This window comes from Scyliorhinus canicula, chromosome 5 (genome assembly GCF_902713615.1).
Source record: "Scyliorhinus canicula chromosome 5, sScyCan1.1, whole genome shotgun sequence".
NCBI lineage: Eukaryota > Metazoa > Chordata > Chondrichthyes > Carcharhiniformes > Scyliorhinidae > Scyliorhinus > Scyliorhinus canicula.
Genome location: NC_052150.1, coordinates 199,624,820 through 199,646,969, shown reverse-complemented (window position 1 = coordinate 199,646,969; position 22,150 = coordinate 199,624,820). Strand labels below are relative to the sequence as shown.

The window sequence follows — 22,150 nt, the reverse complement described above, 5'->3', positions numbered from 1 at the left end:
GGGTCACTGTCCGTGTGGAGTTTGCACATTCTCCCCGTGCCTGCGTGGGTTCCGCCCCCACAACCCAAAAATGTGCAGAGTAGGTGGATAATTGGGTAATCTAAATTTATAAAAAAAAACTTCTCAAACTGGAGTAAACTGCATCCAATGACCTGATCCAGCAGATTAATTTAAATTAGCAGTCTAAAGTCTTGCACATTAATGGATGAAGTTAATTTGAAAGCATTGAAATGTGTTTTTATTGTTCAGGAATTTGTTGTTCAAGAAAATGTAAGCCTCAAATTGTTAAAACTGATCTGCAATTAATGTTAGGCATGTGATAGGCTGCTTACTCATCGTGTTGAGAGCAAAATGAGAGGCAAGAAGGTGAATGATTTACTGAACAGACTCCATCTAGCTGTCCCATCAAAAAGAGATCAAAAGGTGAGTTAAATCATTGTTTTTTTACACCGTGTGCAGTAATCGTGTGTTGTGCAACAGCCTCTCAATATCAATGTTTAAATGGGTGGTTTAATTTTACGGAGAAGTGAACTGTATCTGCAGATATGATTCCTGCCCCTCTTTCACTCCTCTCTCTCTCTCTCTCTCTCTCTCTCTCTCTCTCTCTCTCTCTCTCTCTCAATCTCCCCCCCCCCCCCCCCCCCCCCCCCCCCCACACACCTGCCACCAGCATTTAAGTTTATCTAGCATTTCCATCTTGTTGTTTCTAAAAGTATGATTTTTTATCTAAATAATCTAAAATGTGCGGATGGCACCATTCTTATTGCAAACTCTGAAGCAAAACTGCAAAAGATTTTAGATGGAGTAGTGGGTGAAAGTGGGAAGAAAGAGCCCAGCATAAATTGTAAGAAAATAAAATATCTAGTAGTGTCCAAAAATAAAACCATACCAGATTGCAGGATCAAAGTGGAGCATGAAATGATCAAGCAGATAGACAAATATTGTTACCTAGTAAGTGTGCTAACATTGGACAAGAAATAAGACAAAGGATTGGAATGGCCAAAGAAGCATTTCAAAAAATGAAAAAGATTAAGAGCCAGAAAAGAAAGTTAGCCATGAAAACAAAACAGCATCCTGGAATGCTGCATCACACTGATTTTGATGAAAGTGAGTGTTGGCCGATCAGCGAAGCAAATGCAGGATAAAATTGAGTTGTAGCTTTTGAGCATATTGAAGATGTCTTGGACGAGTCACGACAGTGAAGATTTGCAACTAAAATCAGTGACCAGAATAGCTCTGGTGATCAAGAATAGGAAGAGACGGTTGGAATTTCTTGGGCACATAATGAGAAATCATGATTTTAAAATTCTGGTGATGATGGGCAAGATCGATGGCAAAAGAGATTAAGGTAGGCAAACAACCACCTGTTTAAAGAGCCTCGCAAAATTAAGAAATGTAGCACCAACAAAAATGATCCCTGCCTCTAGAGTAAGATTAAGGAAGACTACGGAAGCCCAGAAGGTTCACTGAGATTGATTCCAGCTATGGAGGGATTTTCTTAGGAGGAGAGGTTAAGTAGGTAGGTCTTGTACTCCTGGAGTTTAGAAGAATGAGAAGGGGACCTTAGTGGATCATAGGATAATCAGGGGGCTGAACAGGGTAGATCCTGAGAGGTTGTTTCCCCTTGTGGGAATGTCTAGGACCAGAGAGGACATTAATTCCAGAGTAAGGGGTCACCCATTTAAGAGAGAGATGAGGAGGATTTCTTCTCCGAGGGTAGGGAATCTGTGCAATTCCTTACTGCAGAGGGCTGTAGAAGTTGGGACATTAAATATGTTCAAGCCTTATTCAATTTATCCCTTGTATATATTCAATCAGGTAAGGAAATCGAGGGTCATGGGGAAAAGGCAGTAAAGTGGAGTTGAGGATTATATCAGATCAGTCATGATCTCCAGCGGAGCTGGCTCATTGGGCTGAATGGTCTACTTCTACATCTTATGGTTTCAGGGTTAGGATACGAAGAGAGGGAGAAATGTTTTGACAATATGTATATAATCGAGATTGGTTTTACCACAGCATCCTCAGGGAATTGGTCCAAATGGTATTTCTTCCAATATAAGTCTTGATGTTTAGTGGTGCTGCCCTAGTGTCAATGTCATCATTTCACCTCCATTTGGTGCTCACAGATGTTTCCAACAGGGATCACTGGAGAGCAAATTGCAGGAGATATACTGGCATTATTTTTCTTCTTCTATTTTTCTTGCTTACCCTTAGGGTGCTATGACAAATTGTGACATTATCACCCTGGCTGAAGTGCTACAGATGAGGGATTAAATCAAGAATCATCTTGGGCTGGGTTGGCTTGTATGATTAAGCACAATGACGCGCTGATATTATTCTTGGTTCTATTTTTTTTAATGCACAATAGCGCGTTCCCAGTTTTGTGTGTTTTCAGACATCTCTCGTTAAATCTGTGTCAAAGATTGTTTTATTTTGTCTTGTCATTTTTTTCTTAGGAGAGGCCACCCTGGATACCTGAAGGAGCTTCCAAGCGCAGAAAAATGGAGGTTGATGCTCCACAACGCAAATCGGTTAGTGAGGAGTTAAGTTGTAACCTATTGATCCAAATTTCTGTCATTGCTTTGTTATCTAAGAGGCTGTCTTTTACAGAGGCGGGACTTGGAGTTGGAGACGGGTGATGATTATGTTCTGGACCTCCAGAGTAAGTAATTGTTTGACATTTTTTGTTACCTAATTGGCACATTACAACAAATAAAATAATACATGTTAAAATTATACTTGATGCTTTGCACATTTAAGAAACATTATTCACATTAAAATTTATACATTGTGCTCGATTAATTGATGGTCACCAATAGGTAGACATATGGTGAGCAAAGTTTTAATTAGGGGCATCGGCAAAATGTTACTTTTGATTTTAGGAAGGTGTTTGTACGGTAATTTGTAAATGGGGAAGGAAGATGAACAGAGCGTAATGAAAGGCGACTTTTGTTGCATGTTCTTTGCAGATCTATAATTATTAACCAACTTCATAATTGGTTATGAAATTACAGTAACACTATGACTCCTGCTTCTGACCAGGAAGAACTACTGCATGTGCACTCGGTCAACACTGCGGCCATTGGCACAGGCACAATTCTTCCTGACATCTTTTCTGGTCGACAGCAAAAGTTCTGAATCTGGGGTCCCAGCGAGTTTATTTTGCGCTCCACATCCATTTCCCACAAGTTACATTGCTTGGAGACCTGCAGGCTTGACCTACATAACCATAGTCTTGAAAATGAACTGTTTCCATTCATGTTTTTTGTGGAAGTAATAGCCAGTTAGCTCAGTTGGCAGCTACTGGGACTCTCACTCAAGGATCATGGGCTCAAGTCCCACATTGGGTAATTTTCTGAAACATTTTCAAATTACTTTTTAAAATATTGCCTTGTACCAAAATGTGCCCTTAAACAACATATTGCAATCCGTTCTCCTTTTGAGTTCAGTGAATGTTGGGGATCTCATTTTCTGAAATTTCCTGCTTGCATGTTTTACAGAGGAGAAAACAGTTGATAAATTAAACGTAAATCATGCACAAGAACTTGAAGTTGGCCAAGGATTGAACTGACATAAGAATGGATAACTTGAACTTAGTCAAGCCAACTAGTTCATTTTAATGCAAGTAGCTGACATTGTGACACAGACAGAGACTGCAGCTGCACATGCACAGGAAGAGCTCGTGTTGCTGCACAAGTAAAAACTGCCTTACAACAAACTCAGATTTCAGTCAAATTTCACAACACTCATAATAAGGCTTCTTTCATGTGTTTGTGCTTGTCCGTGGAATATCATTGTCTCCTGATCTAGGATGACAAGATGATCCGATGTTTTGATGCACAAGATTAAATCTCACGGGATCCAGGGTGAGGTAGCCAATTGGATGCAAAATTTGCTTGACAACAGAAGACAAAGGATGGTTGTTTAGGGTTGTTTTTCAAACTGGAGGCCTGTGAGCAACTTCTGGGATCAGTGCTTGGTCCACTGTTTGTTATTTATATTAATGATTTAGATGAGAATTTAGAAGACATGGTTAGTAAGTTTGCAGAGCGCACCAAGATTAGTGGCATAGTAGACAGTGAAGAAGGTTATCTAGGAATGCAACGGGATCTTGATCAATTGGGCCAGTGGGCTGATGAATGGCAGATGGAGTTTAATTTAGATAAATGTGAGATGATGCACTTTGGTAGATCGAATCGGGGCAGGACTTACACAGTTAATGTGAGGTATTGGGGAGAGTTACAGAACAAAGAGATCTAGGAATACAGGTTCATAGCTCCTTGAAAGTGGAGTCACAGGTGGCAGGTTGGTGAAGAAGTCATTCGACATGCTTGGTTTCATTGGTCAGAACATTGAATACAGGAGTTGAGACGTCTTGTTGAAGTTGTACAAGACATTAGTAAGGCCACACGTGGAATACTGTGAACGGTTCTTGTCACCCTATTATAGAAAGGATATTATTAAAATAGAAAGAGTGCAGAAATGATTTACTATCATGGGTTTGAGCTGGGGGGGGATGGATAGTGTATACAGGTGGAGGGAAGTGGGATTGGTCGAGCTGCGGCATTTGTATTTGGAGGAAGTGTTTGTCAGTCTGGAGGAGCTACGGGAGGGGGTAGAGCTGCCGGGGGTGGGAGTGAGTTCAGATATCTGCAGGTTAGGGACTTTGCGCAAAAGGTCTGGAGGGGGGTGTTCCCTCGGTTACCGGGATATACCCTGCCGGAGCGACTGCTGCTTCCGGATGTGGAAGGGGAGGGAAGAATTGGGGATATGCACAAGTGGCTGGGGGAGCAGGGAGGCGAGCAGGTGGTGAAGATCAAGGAGAAATGGGGCAGCATGGTAGCACAGTGGGTAGCACTTTTGCTTCACAGCTCCAAGGTCCCATGTTCGATTCCCGGTTTAGGTCACTGTCTGTGTGGAGTCTGCACATTCTCCCTGCATCAGCATGGGTTTCCTCTGGGTGCTCCGGTTTCCTCTGTGTTCCCGCCGGAATGTGGCGACTAGGGGCTTTTCACAGTAACCTCATTGCAGTGTCAATGTATGTCTACTTGTGACAATAAAGATTATTATATTATTATAAATGGGAAGCAAAGTTGGGAGGGGCGATCAATTGGGGAGTATGGAGTGAGGCACTGCATAGGGTCTCCTCTTGTGTAAGGATGATCCTGATGCAGTTTAAGGTGATGGACAGGGTGCATATGACTTGGGCGAGAATGAGTGGGTTCTTTCAGGGGATACCAGATGAGTGTGAGGTGTGGGTGGGGGGCAGCGAATCACCCGCACATGTTTTGTGGTTGCGAAAAATTGGGAAGATTCTGGGTGGGAGTGTTCGCGGTCTTGGCCAGGATAGTGGAGGAGGAGGTGGACCCGGACCCTTTGGTGGCGATATTTGGGGTTTGAGAAAAGCCGGAGCTCAGGGAGAGGAGGAAGGTCTATGTTGTGGCCTTTACCTCTCTGAATACAGGGCAGCGAATTTTACTGGAGTGGCAGTCGGCATTGCCATCGGGCGTAGCGGCTAGGTTGAATGACCTGCATGACTTCCTGCAGTTAGAGAAGATAAAGCAGGAGTTAAGGGACTCTGCAGATGGGTTTGAGAAAAGGTGGGGGGTGTTTGTGACCATGTTTGAGGAGCTGTTCATCGCCGTGGGGGGGTGAAAAAGGGGAAAAATTTGTATAGACTATATAGTTGATTTCTGGGAAGTATGTTTCCCGGGGTGTTTATTTGTTGTAACCTGTTTTAATACATATTTGTAATAAAATACATTTAAAAAAAAAAGATTTACTCTGGTGCTATTGGGACTTGATGGTTTGAGTTATAAGGAGAGGCTGGATAGACTAGAAATTTTATCCCTGGTGCGTATGTGGCTTCGGGGTGATCTCGTAGAGGTCTATAATATAATGGGGGGCATAGATAAGGAAGATAGTCAGGGATATGGGCCAGATGCGGGCAATGGGACTAGCTTAGTGGTTAAAAACTGGGCAGCATGGACAAGTTGGGCCGAAGGACCTGTTTAAATGCTGTAAACCTCATGACTCAATGACTATGACTCTTTTGATGACTGACATCAGACAGCTTGATAACATAATTTGTCTTAATGGGCGTGGGGAGTTTTACTTACAGCATATATTTGAAGGCCTGGCAAGTAGCTATGTTTGGATGCTGCTGTTTGGTTACTTCATTGGGAAGTGTGATGTGGGAAAGAATCCTTTCCAGGTATTGTTGCCAACTTTAGTAAAACTACTTTGCAGCTGAACACATGAATATTCAGGTGACTGGAGTTTGGGTGTTTGCCTGTCTCCTTGCAGGTAGTGCTGAGGTAATATTGCTGCTAAGTTATCAAATCTTTACACCTCAGTAAATAATATCTGTTCACTCTTTAGAATACTGGGATTTGATGAACGCATCAGAGAAGCACGATCTGATCCCTGAAATATGGGAAGGTCATAACATAGCTGATTTCATTGACCCTGACATTATGAAGGTGAGTGAGAATTGTATTCTGCAATAAAAAAAAAACAAATTTGATGTTTTGACAAGTAACCAGAACTTTACTGAGTTGGATTATTTGAACACATCAAGTGCTGAACAATAATTTACAACTCATTTAATGTAGATTCACTTTAATGTCGTTAATAAAGTGGTGTCAGTACATTTAACTTTACCAGTTTTACAGTAACTTTGCCACAGATTTCCTCTTCTGTGATCTGTCTGCTCACAAAACCTTTCGCCCAGCTCTTCTGGCTTCTCCCTCAGTTCCCCCTCCCTCTGTCCTGCTCCCAGGCCCTCCCTCCCACAACCGCTTCTGGGATTTGTTCTGCTCCTCTTGGCTACTCACTCTGCAGCTGCCTCTGCTCTTCACCCATGCTGATCTCCCACTGAAGTCCTGGACCCCACCTAGTGGCATAAGTTGGCCAGTGCAGGTAATTCTGGATTTCAGTTGAAAACTGCACTCACCAAATTCTGTCACCACAGCCTGGTCAATCTGAAATTACTGTACAATACACTGTGTATTTTTTGCTGGATATTTTATTATATGTATTTTATATTTTATTTTGCAAGTTATTTCAGCTAAGAATTAACTGCATGTATGGTACAGTATTTAAACTTCTGCATTGTTTTTTCTGGACGAAGTTGTCAGTATTCACTGATTTTGGATTTGGTGTCCATCTTTTAAAAGAGCAAGATGTAAATGCTTCTTTTCAGAAACTTGAACAGCTGGAAAAAGAAGAAGAGCTGAAACAAGTGGCAGGTGAATACGATTCTGACTCTGAGAGTGAGGATGAAGAAATGAGGGACATCAGACAGTTGGCCGTTCAGATAAGGGAGAAGAAAAAGATGCGAATCTTGATATCCAGAGAGAAACAAACCAAAAAAGGTCCCACAATGCCGAGAACTGCTAAGAAGGCAAGTACTTTGTGTGTGTGTGTGTGTGTGTGTGTGTGTGTGTGTGTGTGTGTGTGTGTGTGTGTGTGTGGTATTGAACAACATGGGTAATAAATTTAATTTTTAAAGTTCTTGAGTATGTTGGCACATCAGTGATCACTTTGTTTTCCCACATTTAAATGATTCCAGTGATCATCTGAGTGTACAGGACAAGTGGAATTGTCCAGTAAACTTGGATTTGGATCCAGTCACCTTGCCCAGGTAACCATTATTCACATGTGGGACAAGAGTTACCTCTACTCATTGTATTTACAGTCTTTCTGAGTGAACTCACTGATATGTAACTCATTCTACAGTTTTGTGCTGTACGTTTGTACCACTTGAAAGCCAATTGAGATCATCAATACCATGAATTGCCCTTAAATATGTCAGAGAGGAGACAACCTCTAGGGACTGGTTTAGCTCACTGGGCTAAATCACTGGCTTTTAAAGCAGGCCAGCAGCACGGTTCGATTCCTGTACCAGCTTCCCCGGACAGGCGCCGGAATGTGGCGACTAGGAGCTTTTCACAGTAACTTCATTGAAGCCTACTCGTGACAATAAGCAATTTTCATTTCATTTTTTTCATTTCAACCCTCTTTTCGAGTTATAGTTATTGAATAATGAATGGGTTTGCAACGGTCAATGTTATTGCCTGCAACAATGCATGGTTCTTCGACAATTATGGCATTGATTTTCTAAAAGGAAGGATGACCGCTGATGGACTAGTTGGGTGACAAGAAACAATATTCTCCTGGAAAGTTGAAAAACAATCTCTAATGAAGCTTTTTATTTTTCAGGTTGAACGAAAAACTTTGGAAAAGGAGATGGGGTCGCTTGGCTTAGACATGGAAAACAAAGATAATGTAAACTTTTTTTAAAGAAATATTATTTACAATTGAGTAGTTCATTCAAAAAGAGAAAAGCTATGATTGTGGCAGCCCAAGACCAGTGGATATCTGTGTTTTCATTATGTTTTGTTGGGGTTTTTGTCAAGAGGCTTTGTGGAAAATGTCGTGCTTCCTTCCAGAAAGGCAGGAGAATTATGAAGAATATTTTTCTTTCATCTCCTTCCTCACTTCAGCTTAATCTCCAAACATATCCAAGCAACTGGACAAGCTGTTGTTGAATCACACAATTGCTTTGTTGCAGATCATGGAGAAGATATCCCGTTGGTTGCAAAATGGCTTGCGGTATTTGTCTAAAAAATGCATTTAAAACTGTACCTGAATTATGTCATAAATAATGAAAAGCATGCAATGTGAATATTTGCTTTAAATTGGCAAAATATGGTAACATGGTTTTGTATACTAATGTCTTGTCCACATGCATATCGGTTTCTTCATCTCATGACTAGAGTAGCAGGAATACTTTGATGCCGATCATGTCAGTAATTAATAATACACAGCAGATAATGACGGACAATTGGACAGGAAGGCTTATGAATTTTTTCATTCTAGCTGTCACTAAAGGTTATCCTCTGATTTAGTGAGTCGAGTTCCATTTTACCTTGTGACGTATTGATAAATATATTGCAAGCAGTGAAAAAAAATTGTCAAGAGGGGGCATTTTAATCCCGTTTTGAAATGCAATACTATAGTTTGAGAGTCACAAACTGTGCCCTTTGTTGAAAATAGTGGCAATTTGGAAATTGTCTTTTTGTGCGATTCCTTCGATTATATTACAATAATGTGCCACTTATTATGACCCTAGACCTGACCCCCCCCCCCATCTCAAGTTCTTGGAACAATCCGGATAAAGTTTGAGGTTCAAGGCATTTGCCAAGACAATAAAGCCACAAGATATCACTGTTTTTTAACAAATAAAATAATCTTTACTGTACAAGTTAGAGATGAAACACTACAATATATTATACACTAACATTCAGGATTAATATGAGATAAATGTGAGTTAATGGGCAAACGTGGTTTAACACACACTACACATTGAATAGCAAATGCAACCAAGACAGATCCCATGGATTTCTCAGCAACCCACTCAGACGTCAGAAACAATGTGAGTCACCGAATCTTGTTGAAACTCTCTCTCACGAGAGATTCCACTTTTTTTTTTTGAAATAATTTTTATTGAAAAATTTTGAATTTATACAACAATAACGCACCTTAGTAAAATACCAAAAATAACAATAATATTAACAATCATAAACATTCACCCCACCTCCATGAACAACACAGCATTTTAACAACAATGCAAATTAACACAATAAAGTGACAGAATAGACACTGCTATTGACCAAGTTACCTATCTTTGAGCCAGGAAGTCCAGAAAAGGCTGCCATCGGTTATAGAACCCTTGTATTGATCCTCTCAGGGCAAATTTGACCCTTTCCAATTTTATAAATCCCGCCATGTCACTGATCCAGGCCTCCACACTTGGGGGCCTTGCATCCTTCCACTGTAGCAGAATCCTTCGACGGGCTACTAGGGACGCAAAGGCCAGGACACCGGCCTCTTTCGCCTCCTGCACTCCCGGCTCTACCGCAACTCCAAAAATCGCGAGTCCCCACCCTAGTTTGACCCTGGATCCAACCACCCTCGACACCGTCCCCGCCACCCCCTTCCAGAATTCTTCCAGTGCTGGGCATGCCCAGAACATATGGGCGTGGTTCGCTGGACTCCCCGAACATTTGGTGCACCTATCCTCACCCCCAAAGAACCTACTCATCCTAGTCCCGGACATGTGGGCCCGGTGCAGCACCTTAAATTGGATGAGACTAAGCCTCGCACATGAGGAGGAAGAGTTGACTCTCTCCAAGGCATCTGCCCAAGTCCCGTCCTCTATCTGCTCCCCGAGTTCCTCCTCCCATTTAGCCTTCAGCTCCTCCACTGACGACTCCCCCACCTCCTGCATTACCGTATAGATGTCAGACACCTTCCCCTCTCCGACCCACACCCCTGAAAGCACTCTGTCCATCGTCCCCTGCGAGGGCAGCAAAGGGAATCCCTCTACCTGTCGCCTAGCAAACGCCTTTACCTGCAAGTATCTGAACATGTTCCCTTGGGGAAGGCCAAATTTATCTTCCAGTTCTCCCAGGCCCGCAAACGTCCCGCCAATAAACAGGTCCCTCAAGAGAGATTCCACTCTTTACCGTCGAAGATTTAGCCTTTGAAATCTGTCCAAAAGTTTATCCAATTTGGACTGCCCCGTGACTGCACCTTGCAGACTCTATTCTCCTGGAGTTCCGATGTGCATGCCAACACCAAATCGCAAGCACAATTGTAGCCCGTCAGCCGCACTTAGCAGCACACTACTGCTCCAAAGGGGCACTTTTGCCCCAAAGGCCCGCAGCACGGAATCACCAATCTTCTGCTGCCTTCTTTGATCTCCAGGGCTTCTTCCACCAACTGCTGCTCTTTTACTACTGGGAGTCTCTTTCTTTGCTCCTCTCTTTCTGAGACCTCTGACTGGCCCCTCTCCCTGCCTTGTCTGGTACTCTTCTCCAATGTGGTACCCTGCTGCTTGGGTCACCTGACCCATCGTTTTGCGCCATTTCGTTTTTATATAGGCGCACTGGGCACTTTCTCAGACCCAGGAACTTCTGTGCCGCCCGCTCCTCGTCCGTGGGAACCCTCGGGCCTTGTCGTGGCTTGTAGTTCTAGTCCTCACTGCTCAATGAGGAAGTAAGTTAGATCTAGTAACACCCTAGAAATGTATTTAAAATTATATTCTTGAATTGGGTATTACAAATATAATGAAAGTGACAACTTTAGGTTTTCAAATACATTAAATTATAATTTGAATAGATTGTTTAAATGCTCAAAAGCTGCTTGAGTGTGAATTTACTCTTTCCCACACTGTTTAGACACATTATGCACAACAAGCTCGACGTTCCAGAAGTGTCACCAGAAAACGCAAACGTGAAGAATCTCAGCCACCAACATCTAAAGTCCGCAGTCGCAGTACTTCCCGCACTCCGCGTGATCTTTCTGGTGTACGTGATGAAAAGGTTAGTTTCCAATTCATAACTGAATTGCTGTTTTGAATAAAAGTAAATTGTAAAGAATCAAAAGGCAGTTCAGCAGAAACAAAAACATTGAGATGTTTTGAGACAGTTATCGATAATTTTGTTTGTTACGGTAAGAAATTTTCTGCAAACTGATCACAATAAGTTACTGGAAAATAGAACCAATGGCGATTAGTTGATTGGATGGAATTTGATCATTTTGGAATTGAAACATAGGAACAGAAAATAGAAGTATAAGAAGGTAATTCGATCCTTTGAGCCTGCTCCACCATTTAATATGATTGTGATTGATCCTGTATCTCAACACCATACACCTGTGCACGCCCCAGACCCCATGACACCTTAGAGTTTGGAAATCTATCTATTTCCTTCTTAAATATATTCAGTGACTTGACCACAGCCTTCTGTGGTGGAGAATTCCACAGGTTCACCACCCTCTGAGTGAAGATACTTCTCATCTCAGTCCTCCTCGTGTGTGCATGGGTTTCCTCTGGGTGCTCCGGTTTCCTCCCACAGTCCAAAGATGTGCAGGTTGGGTGGATTGGCCATGATGAATTGCCCTTAGTGTCCAAAATTCTATGATCTATGATTAACCTAGGACAAAAGTCCGGCACAACATCGTGGGCCGAAGGGCCTGTTCTGTGCTGTATTTCTCGTATGTTCCTCCGGGGTGGCACAGTGGTTAGCACTGCTGCCTCGCAGCGGAAGGGTTTAATTCCAACCTTGGGTGACTGTGTGGAGTGTGCCTGTTCTCCCTGTGTATGCGTGGGTTCCTTGGGGTTCTCTGGTTTCCTCCCACGGTCCAAAGATGAGCAGGTTAGATGGGGTTGAGTGGATAGGGTGGGGAATGGGCCTCGTTAGGATACTATTTCAGAGGGTTGGTGCAGACTCGATGAGCTGAATAGCCTCCTCCAGTGTAGAAATTCTATGGTTCTAAATGACCAACCCCGTACCCTGAGACTGTGACCACTTGTTTTAAATCCCCACTCCAGCCAGACAAAACAACAATCCTGCATCCAGTCTGTCCAGCTCTGCCAGAATTCTATACGTTTCAGTTGGATCCTCTCTTTTCTTCCAAATTCCAGTGAATACAGGCACAGTTGACCCAATCTCCCTTCATGTGACAATCCTGCTATCTCAGAAATAAGTCTGGCTGCACTTCCTCTATTTCAAGCATATCCTTGGATAAGGAGAGCAAAACTGCACACACTGTTCTAAGTGTGATCTCACCAAGGCCCTGTACAGCTGTAGTAAGACATCCATGCTCCTGTAATCCTTTTGCAATGAAGGCCATCATGCCATTTGCCTTCTTAAACTGCTTGCTACACCTGCATGCTTGCTTTCAATGACTGATACAAAGGGACCTGGGTGTCCTGGTACAAGTCAACATTTCTCAATCTATCGCCATTTAAATAATACTTTTATTTTGTTTCTCTGTCCAAAGTGGATAACGTTACATTCAGCCATATTATACTGCATGCATCATGTATTTTCCCACTCACTGAACTGGTCCAAATCACCTAGAAGCCACTCCATATCCTCGTCACCAACCTCCTCACCACCCACATTCCCATCAAGTTTTATGCACCAACAAACTTGGAAATATTGCATTTGGTTCCCTCATCCATGTCATTGATCTATGTTGTGAATAGCTGGCATCCGGCACTGATGCCTGCGGGCCCCCACTGGTCACTGCCTACCACTTCGAAAAAGCCCCATTTATTTCTACTCTTTCCTGTCTACTAACCAAGTCTCAATGTATGCCAATGTATTACCCCCCATCCCATGTGCTTTAATTTTGCACATTAACTTCATATGTGGGACTTTATCACAACCTTTCTGAAAATCCAAATACACCATATCCACTGGATCACAGTGATCTATTCTACTAATTGCGTCCTCAAAAGACTCCATAGGTTTGTCAAACACCATTTTCCTTTAATAAAGCCATGTTGACTTAGTCTAATCCTGACACTATTTTCTAAATGTTGCATCCTTTATTATAGACTCGGGTGTTTTCCCTACTATTAACCGGTCTGAAATTCCCTGTTTTCTCCCTCCCTCTTCTTTTAAATAACGTGGTTACATTTGCCACCCTCTAATCTGCTGGGACTTTCCCAGAATCTATAGAATTTTGGGAGAAGACAGCCAACCAATCACTATTTCCACAGCCACCACCTTCAGTTCACAGGGATGTAGATTATCTGGCCCTGGGGAGTATTGGCTTTTGGTCCCATTAATTTCTCCAGCAATAGATGGAAATTTGATAGTTGGGGGAAGAGGCAGATATTTCTGTGGCTGCAGACTTGAATCCAGGATGATATGATGTGTCCTTGGTGTCAGGGTCAACGATGTCACAGAGTGGCTGCAGAACACCCGAGGAGGGAGGGTGAACAGCCAGCAGCCATGGTCCATATCAGTATCAACAACATGGGTTGAAAGAGGGAAGTGAGCTTTTAGAAATTCATTAATGGGATGTGCATGTCGCTGACTCGACTAGGATTTGTTGCCCATCCCAAATTTTTCCTTTTTTTTTGATAAACAATTTTAATGAGGTATTTTTTGGCATTGTAAATAGTAGAATTACAGAGTGTGGAAACAAAAGGACTGTACAATAAACAAAGTACACAGTGCAATTTCCCTAACCCGTCCTACCCAGATCTGCCGACTTGACCCTCTACTACATTCCCCTAACCCCCCCTGCGCCCCCCTGCTGACGATTAATTCTCCGCGAAGAAGTCAATGAATGGTTGCCACCTCCGGGCGAACCGTAACAACGAACCTCTCAAGGCGAACTTGATTTTCTCCAAGCCCAGGAAACTCACCATGCCTGACAGCCAAGCTTCCGACTTTGGAGGCTTTGACTCCCTCCAAGCTTGAAGTATCTGTCTCCAGGCTACAAGGGAAGCAAAGGCCAAAACGTCGGCCTCTTTCTTCCCCCGGACTTCCGGGGCCTCTGAAACCCCAAAAATCTCCATCTCTGGACCCATTGCCACCCTTATGTTCAATACTCTAGACATGACGTCCTCGCACCCCTGCCAGTATCTCCTAAGTTTTGGACACGCCCAAAACATGTGGACATGGTCTGCCGGTCCTCTCAGGCATTTTACACACTTGTCCTCTACACCGAAGAATCTGCTCATCCGGGACACTGTCATGTGGGCCCGGGGGACGACCTTAAATTGAATCAGGCCAAGCCTGGCACAGGTTGCAGTCCCATTAACCCTGCTCAGCGTGTCTGCCCACAGGCCTTCCCCAATCTCCCCTCCCAACTCCTCCTCCCATTTATGCCTCAGTTCCTCAGTCTGCATCTTCTCCGCCCCCATGAGCTCCTTGTAAATATCCGAGACACTTCCCTCCCTCACCCATCCTAGCGACACTACCCTATCTTGGATCCCCCTTCGTGGCAAGAGTGGAAAAGATGGCACCTGCCTGCGCAAAAAGTTCTGCTCCTGAATATACCGGAATTCATTCCTCCTCGTCAACCCAAACTTGTCCTCCAGCGCCCTCAAGCCAGGGAAGTTCCCTTCCAAAAACAAATCTCCCATCCGCTCAATCCCTGCCCTCCGCCATACTCGATACCCCCACATATTGGGGACCAGACCAATGCTCCCGTTGCTCCTACATGCCTTCTCCACTGTCCCCAGATCCGAAGGGCCGCCGTCACTACAGGACTGGTGGAGAAGCGCGCCGGCGGGAACAGCAGAGGCCAGCTCGACCCTGACTTTTTGTTTCTTCCCTTTCGATCTCTTCGGGCTCTCTGTTCCATAAACCAATATATACAGCAAACATTTGTTCACTGTTTCTTCAAATCCAGTGCTTAAAAGTGCAAACGAAGTCGGGGGGTGGGGTCCAAATGTTTAGCCAGAGCGGGAGCCACCAAATGTGCGACCTCATAGTCGCCACCGGAAGTCCCCAAATTTTTCTTGAGAGGGTGGTGGTGAGCTGCCTTCTTGAGCCACTGTGTCCCTGAGGTGTAGTTACACCAAAAGTGATGTTAGGAGTGAATTCCAGGATTTTGACCCAGCAACAGTAAAAGAACGGCAATATGTTTCCAAGTCAGGATGATGAGTGACTTGGAAGGGAACGTCCAGATGGTGATGTTCTCAGGAATCCGACTTGGAGGGGATCCTCCAGGTGGTGGTGGTGTTCTTGGATATCCGGTATCCTTGTCCTTCTCGATGGTATTGGTCATTGGTTTGGAAGGTGCTGCTAAAGGAACTGTGGTCCGTTCCTGCAGTGCATCTTGGAGATGATACACACAGCTGCCACTGTTCGTCAATGGTGGAAGGATTAAATGTTTGTGAAAGGCGTAGCAATCAAGCCGGCTGCTTCGCCCAGGATAGTGTCGAGCCTCTTAAATCATAATTTATGGATCTAGGAAAGAAACAAACAAGTAACACCTCAAAGATGCTAATCTCTGGATTATACCTAGGAGAATGCACAATTGAGTACAGGAGGATATAACAAATGAATGCCTGGCTGGAATAATTGTGCCGGGAGGGAGGGTTTCAGATTCCTGGGACATTGAGACCAGCTCTGGGGTAGGTCGGACCTGCACGGACTAGGTGGGTTACACTTGAACAGAGCTGGGGCAATTTTGCAACACCCAAAACAAAGATGTGATTCTGCAATTGGGCAGCACTTGTTGAACAATCTTAAATACATTAATCATAGAATTTACAGTGCAAAAGGAGGCCATTCGGCCCATCGGGTCTGCACCGGCTCTTGGTAAGAGCACCCCACCTAAGCCCATTCCTCCACCCGATCCTTGTAACCCCATATCTCAGTAACCCCACCCAACCTTTTTGGACACTAAGGGCAATTTATCATGGCCAATCCACCTAACCTGCACATCTTTGGACTGTGGGAGGAAACCCACGCAGACACGGGGAGAACGTGCAGACTCCATATAGACAGTGACCCAAGCCGGGAATCGAACCTGGGATCCTGGAGCTGTGAAGCAACTGTGCTACCGTATTGCCCACACGGTAATAGTTAATAGCTACACTAACAAGCAATTGAAGATAATCAGTCAAACTTGCTAGAAGTGACATAATCATACCTAGCGACCCATTCTCGACAAACCAAAAGAAAACCTTTTACCATGGCAACCCCTCTGCCAATCAGCGTTTCCTTGCCAACCAATCAGCATCCTTTCTAATGCACTGTAAATTGTCGTATAACACCCGAGGGGACTTGATCAGGTGGATATCCAGAGGATGATTCCTCTTGTGGAGGAGATGAAAACTTGAGGACATAGTTTATAAATAAGGTTTGTTCCTTTGAAAACAGAGATGAGGAGAAACATTTTCTCCCAAATGATCTTTGGTATGAGGAATTCTCTTTCCCAGGAAGTATTGGAGGCATAACATTTATCCAATGCTTAGTTAGGTAACTGTTCTTAGGCAAATGAGTGTAGAGTTATGGGGTGCAGACAGAAAAGTGGAGCTGAGACCACAACTAAATCAGTCATGATCTTATTGAATGGCGGAGCAGGTTTGAAGGGCCAACTGGCCTACTCCTGCTCCTGTGTTCCACATTACTCAGTGTTGTGCATATCTTCATTTACACTGTAGGCGCAGAGGTGAGTCATGCTTCCAGGGTTAGTTCATCTGTGCTCAAGTCTTTGCTTATTTTTGCCAACTTCACAAAGGTCATTGACTAATTTTGTCATTGCCATTTATGGTGTATGAGAGATAGCATTGACTGCCTTCTATCCCATGGAATGGGATAGAATCTTTATTATTGTTACAACTAGGCTTACATAAACACTGCAATTAAGTTACTGTGGAAAGCCCCTCTGGCGCCTGTTGGGTACATTGAGGGAGAATTCAGAATGTCCAGTTCATCTAACAAGCACGCCTTTGGGACTTATGGGAGGAAACCGGAGCACACGTAGGAAGCCCACACAGACACGGGGAGTACATGCAGACTCCGCACATGCAGTTACCCAAGCCGGAATTGAATCTGGGACCCTGGCACTGTGAAGCAACAGTGCTAAACACTGCTGCCATGCAGCCCTTCCGTCCTATGTCCCTCTTACCCTTATAACATTAACTATACGGAGGATTCTGAGATCTTGGGGGCTTTAGAGTTGATTATTCTACGTGACATATTTGTAGGAACGAAAACCCCAGTCATTTTTTAATCTATCCTGATATTGGTAATTTGGACATTCTGAATTCTCCCTCAGTGTACCGAACAGGCGCCGGAATGTGGCGACTCGGGGCTTTTCACAGTAATGTCATTGCAGTGTTAATGTAAGCATACTTGTGACAATAAAGATTAGTATTATTGTTGGGATGGCATCGTGATTAGCACTGCTGCCTCACAGTACCGGAGACTTGGGTTTGATTCTGATTTTGGGTGGCTGTTTGTGTGGCGTCTGCATGTTCTCTCCGTGTCTGCGTGGGTTTCCTCCGGGTGCTCCGGTTTCCATCCACGGTCCAAAGATGTGTGGGTTATGTAGATTGATCATGCTAAATTGCCCCATAGTGTCCAAAGTCTAGGTGGGGTTAAGGGGATAGAGTGGGGGAGTGAGCCTGAGTGGGACGCTCCTTTAGAGGGTCGGTGCAGATTTGTGGGCTGAATGGCCTTCTATGATTCTACATTATTTACCCATATTACTTGGCCATTTGCATGACTACCAGTTTCGGGAACCGTTGTCTATTCCAAAATACCCATGGCATTCACCTGTGTTTTATCCTCGGTACACTTGCGGTCATCCAAAACCTTGTTGCCTATGTCTTTACTCGCACCACGTCTCATTCAACCATTGCCCCTGTTCCTGCTAACCAAAATTGTCTCCCAATCAAGCAACATGTTGAGTTTAAAATACTCATTCTGGTTTTCAAACTCCTCCATGGCCTCGGTCCTCCCTTTGGAATCTCCATCAGACCCACTATTGTCCAAAATACCTATGATCATCTCTCCTGGTCTTCTAAGCATCACTGATCTTAAGCATTCCACCATTGGTGTCCATGCCTTTGGATACCGAGCCTAGGCCCAAAGCTCTGGAAATGCCTCCCTAAACCTCTTTGACTCTCAGCCTATCTCTGACTATCAGCCTATCTCAGCCTTTATGACAATTCTGAAAATCTTTTTGACAAAACATTTGGTCATTTAATTTATGTTAATGGCTCAATGTCTTAATTTTGTCTTGCTGTTCATGTGAAACACATTGGGATGGTCTATTATGTTAGAGGTGCTATAGAAATTTAAGTTGTTACCACTGTCCTTTTTTTTGTTGTTGCATTTTTTAAACTTAAATGCTTTTGCTTTGTTTAGATGCTGAGCAAGGTCAAGAAGATGATGAAGAACTCCCAACAAGACATGAATCGCCTGGGCAGGAAAGGTGAAGCTGACCGACATGTATTTGACCTTAAACCGAAGCATCTTTTTGCTGGCAAGAGGAAAATGGGTAAAGCGGACCATAGATAAACTAGAAAGTAATATCGTGCTCTAGATTTCAGGACAGTTGTGTCCTTTTGTAATCCATCAGAAAAGGAACTAATGCGTCTTGTGTAACGTGATATAAGGAAGGAATAGTATTTCATTGCGACGAGATCTTGAACATACAAGGTAGCTTGTCAAGAATGTAATTGTGCCTTTTGTGATTTGGAAAGAAAATTAATTCAGATGTTAAATTCAAGGGTTTGATTGCTTATTAATGAACGTGTGTTTTGTGGCCTCCAATAATAAATATGTAAAAGAAACATGTGTTTCAAAATGAAATTTATGTAATTTAGGACGGTCTGATAGAATGCTACTTTGAAAAGTCGCTAATGCGGTATTCTCAGTTGACGGCAATTGGATGATCTGACTAGAATTTAGGAATGTACATTGTAAACAGAATCATCAGTGCTTCCATGATAACTATAATAAGACTGCCTTTGTATTCATTGATGTTAAAACTGGGTTTACGATTTGGTTTATTAATGCATGATACCACGTCCAGACATCCAGAGTCTGGAAAGACCAGGGATTTTTGGGCGTTCCTCAGTTTTAAAATGCCTTTATATTGCTGCTGTGTTTACTTCAGGTCAGTTTTTGTACTGTTTGGATCATTTTTGTAGATCTCTTCCACTGGGGTATTAGTGCCACGCAGTGCATTGTTTTGTCTTTAAACTGAAAGCAAACCTATCCTTATGCTTTTTGGTGGAGGATAATTTTTTGCCACATTTTAAGAAAAATATATTCTTTGACACCTGTATCTTTAAGTGATTGCTCCCTTAAGTATTATTCCTGTTGTGTCCTCTGCAACATGAAATGAGATGACACCAAGCAACTGAAGCATTTTCCTTTTAAAAGGAGATGGAAAATAAATTTTGACTTGTTTAGTGCTTGCTGCCTACGGCGCTGAGGATCCAGGTTCGAATCCCGGCTCAGGGTCACTGTCCTTGTGGAGTTTGCACACTTTCCCCTTGTGTGCGAGGGTTTCACCCCCAAAATCCAAAGATGCGCAGGTTAGGTGGATTGGCCACGCTAAATTGCCCCTTAATTGGGAAAAAAAATAATTGGGTACTCTAAATTTATTTAATTTTAAAAAAAAAAGTGCATTTTCAAAGATCGAACTGGGTGATAAAAATATTTTTAAAAATTATATATGCATCTAATACATGTTCAGATGTTTTAATCCTTAAAAGACATTTTGGATGACATTTCAGAAGGAACGTTTGCTATATTAAATCCTGTAAATACCCATCATATTGTTGTTACTCATTTAGAGCTCCGTGAGTGCTCTCAATTGTGTTACAAGAAAGCAGAATATTTTGGCTCTTGAGTCGAGCCCTTCCAGCTTTTGATTCAGGTAGTCATATTCAACAAGTTCAGTCATTCCACCTCTCCTAACTGAAGATGATGGTTTGGGTATTTTGTAGACATAATGGGCGTTTCTTTCCCAACTCCTGTTTCAATCTTTCATGCGCCATTCTGTCCCCTTCAAATAAAAATATTGCTCAATGTTCAAATTTGCTGTGTTTATTGAATTTTCCCCTACACTTTAATCATTAAAATATATTTTGATGTTTCTGCTATGGGATGTAGTAATGTTGTATGACTTTGGTTTCAGTTTCAAAATATTATACATTCAGTTTTTCCATGAGGTTAAGTGATTAATGGAACTGTTTCAATGCTCTGTTGGTTTCACATCGGTGATAGGTTGAAATGACCAAAGTATTGTTATGACTGGGTGAGGAGGAATGAGCTGGCTACACTTTTTGTTCAACCTCCTCTGTTGGTTGCATCGAAGGTTTGTTTAAAATTCTTTCTCCGTGGATATTTTTTCCCAATCCAAATGTATTTATTTTTTGTTATTAAGGAGCTCATTTAATCCAGGTTTTCTTGAATCAAAGAAAAAGTTTAACCCAAGGAAAAATAATAAAAAACATGAGAAACACACACATCAGAAATAAGAACCGGTGTGAGTCCAAATAATTTGTTTTCTTAACTTATTTATGGGATTTGGGCATTGCTGGCTTGGCCAGAATTTATTGCCCACCCTTAAAATGTCGTGGGGATTACGGCGCCTGTTCGGGTACACGGTTCGGGTACACGGAGGGAGAATTCAGAATGTCCAAATTACCTAATGGCACGTCTTTCGTGATTGTGGGAGGAAACCCACGCAGACACAGGGAGAATGTGCAGACTCTGCACAGACAGTGACCCAAGCCGGGAATCGAACCTGGGGCCCTGGAGCTGTGAAGCAACAGTGCTAACCACTGTTCTACTGTGCCACCCAGTACACTCCACTTGCCTGGATGAGGGCAGCTCCAACAACACTCCAGAAGCTCGACACCATCCAGGACAAAGCAGCCTGCTTAACTGCTCCCCCTTTCACAAACTTTCAAACCCCCTACCACAGACGAACCGTGGCAGCCGTGTGTGCCATCTACAAGATGCACTGCAGGAACTGGCCAAAGCTCCTTAGTAACTTCCAAACCCACGACCACTACCATCTCGAAGGACAAGAGCAGCAGATACCTGGGAACCCCACCACCTGGAGGTTCCCTCCCAAGTCACTCACCACCCTGACTTGGAAATGTATCATCGTTCCTTCACTGTCGCTGGATCAGCATCCTGAACCTCCCTCCCTAACAGCACTATGAGTATGACTACACCTCAGGAACTGCAGCAGTTCCAGAAGCAGCTCACCCCATCTTCCGAAGAGCAACTAGGATGGGCAATAAATGCAGGCCTAGCCAGCAACGCCCACTTCCCGTAAAGGTGGATTTAAAAAACTTAAGATAAATGGGAACTCATTGCATGGATTTTGTTGTACTTGGGGTTTGATAACTTTACAGATTTTTAGTTCAAACCGGTAGGTCTGGGCAGCCTTGAGGAGGAGTTCATAGAATGTATCCGCGACAGTTTCCTCGAACAGTATGTAATGGAACCTATGAGGGAGCAAGCTATCCGAGATCTGATCCTGTGTAATGGACAGGAATAATTAATGATCTTATAAATAGGAATCCTCGCAGAAGGAACAATCATAGTATGATTGAATTTAAAATACAGATGAAGTGTGAGAAGTTAAAATCCAATACCAGCGTCTTGTGCTGAAACAAAGGAGACTACAGTGGGATGAGGGAGGAGTTGGCTAGGGTAGATTGGGAGCAAAGACTTTGGTGGGACAATTGAGGACTTTCAAAGAGATTTTTCACAGTGCTCAGAAAACGTATATACCAGTGAAAAGGAAGGAATGTCAGAAAAAGGATATTCAGCCATGGATATCAGGAAAT

The 22,150-nt window shown here is 43.2% G+C and overlaps 1 protein-coding gene across 1 annotated transcript in view; it reads left to right on the top strand.

Moving 5' to 3' along the window:
• Window positions 1-20,380, top strand: part of gtpbp4 (GTP binding protein 4) — a 45,687-nt gene extending 25,307 nt beyond the window's left edge. The window contains 8 exon segments of the mRNA XM_038798333.1: window positions 313-423; window positions 2,457-2,531; window positions 2,611-2,662; window positions 6,382-6,482; window positions 7,205-7,405; window positions 8,224-8,289; window positions 11,247-11,390; window positions 18,699-20,380. Coding sequence (XP_038654261.1) covers window positions 313-423; window positions 2,457-2,531; window positions 2,611-2,662; window positions 6,382-6,482; window positions 7,205-7,405; window positions 8,224-8,289; window positions 11,247-11,390; window positions 18,699-18,851 — 903 coding nt within the window. The 3' untranslated portion in view covers window positions 18,852-20,380.
• The last annotated feature ends 1,770 nt before the right edge of the window (window positions 20,381-22,150 follow it).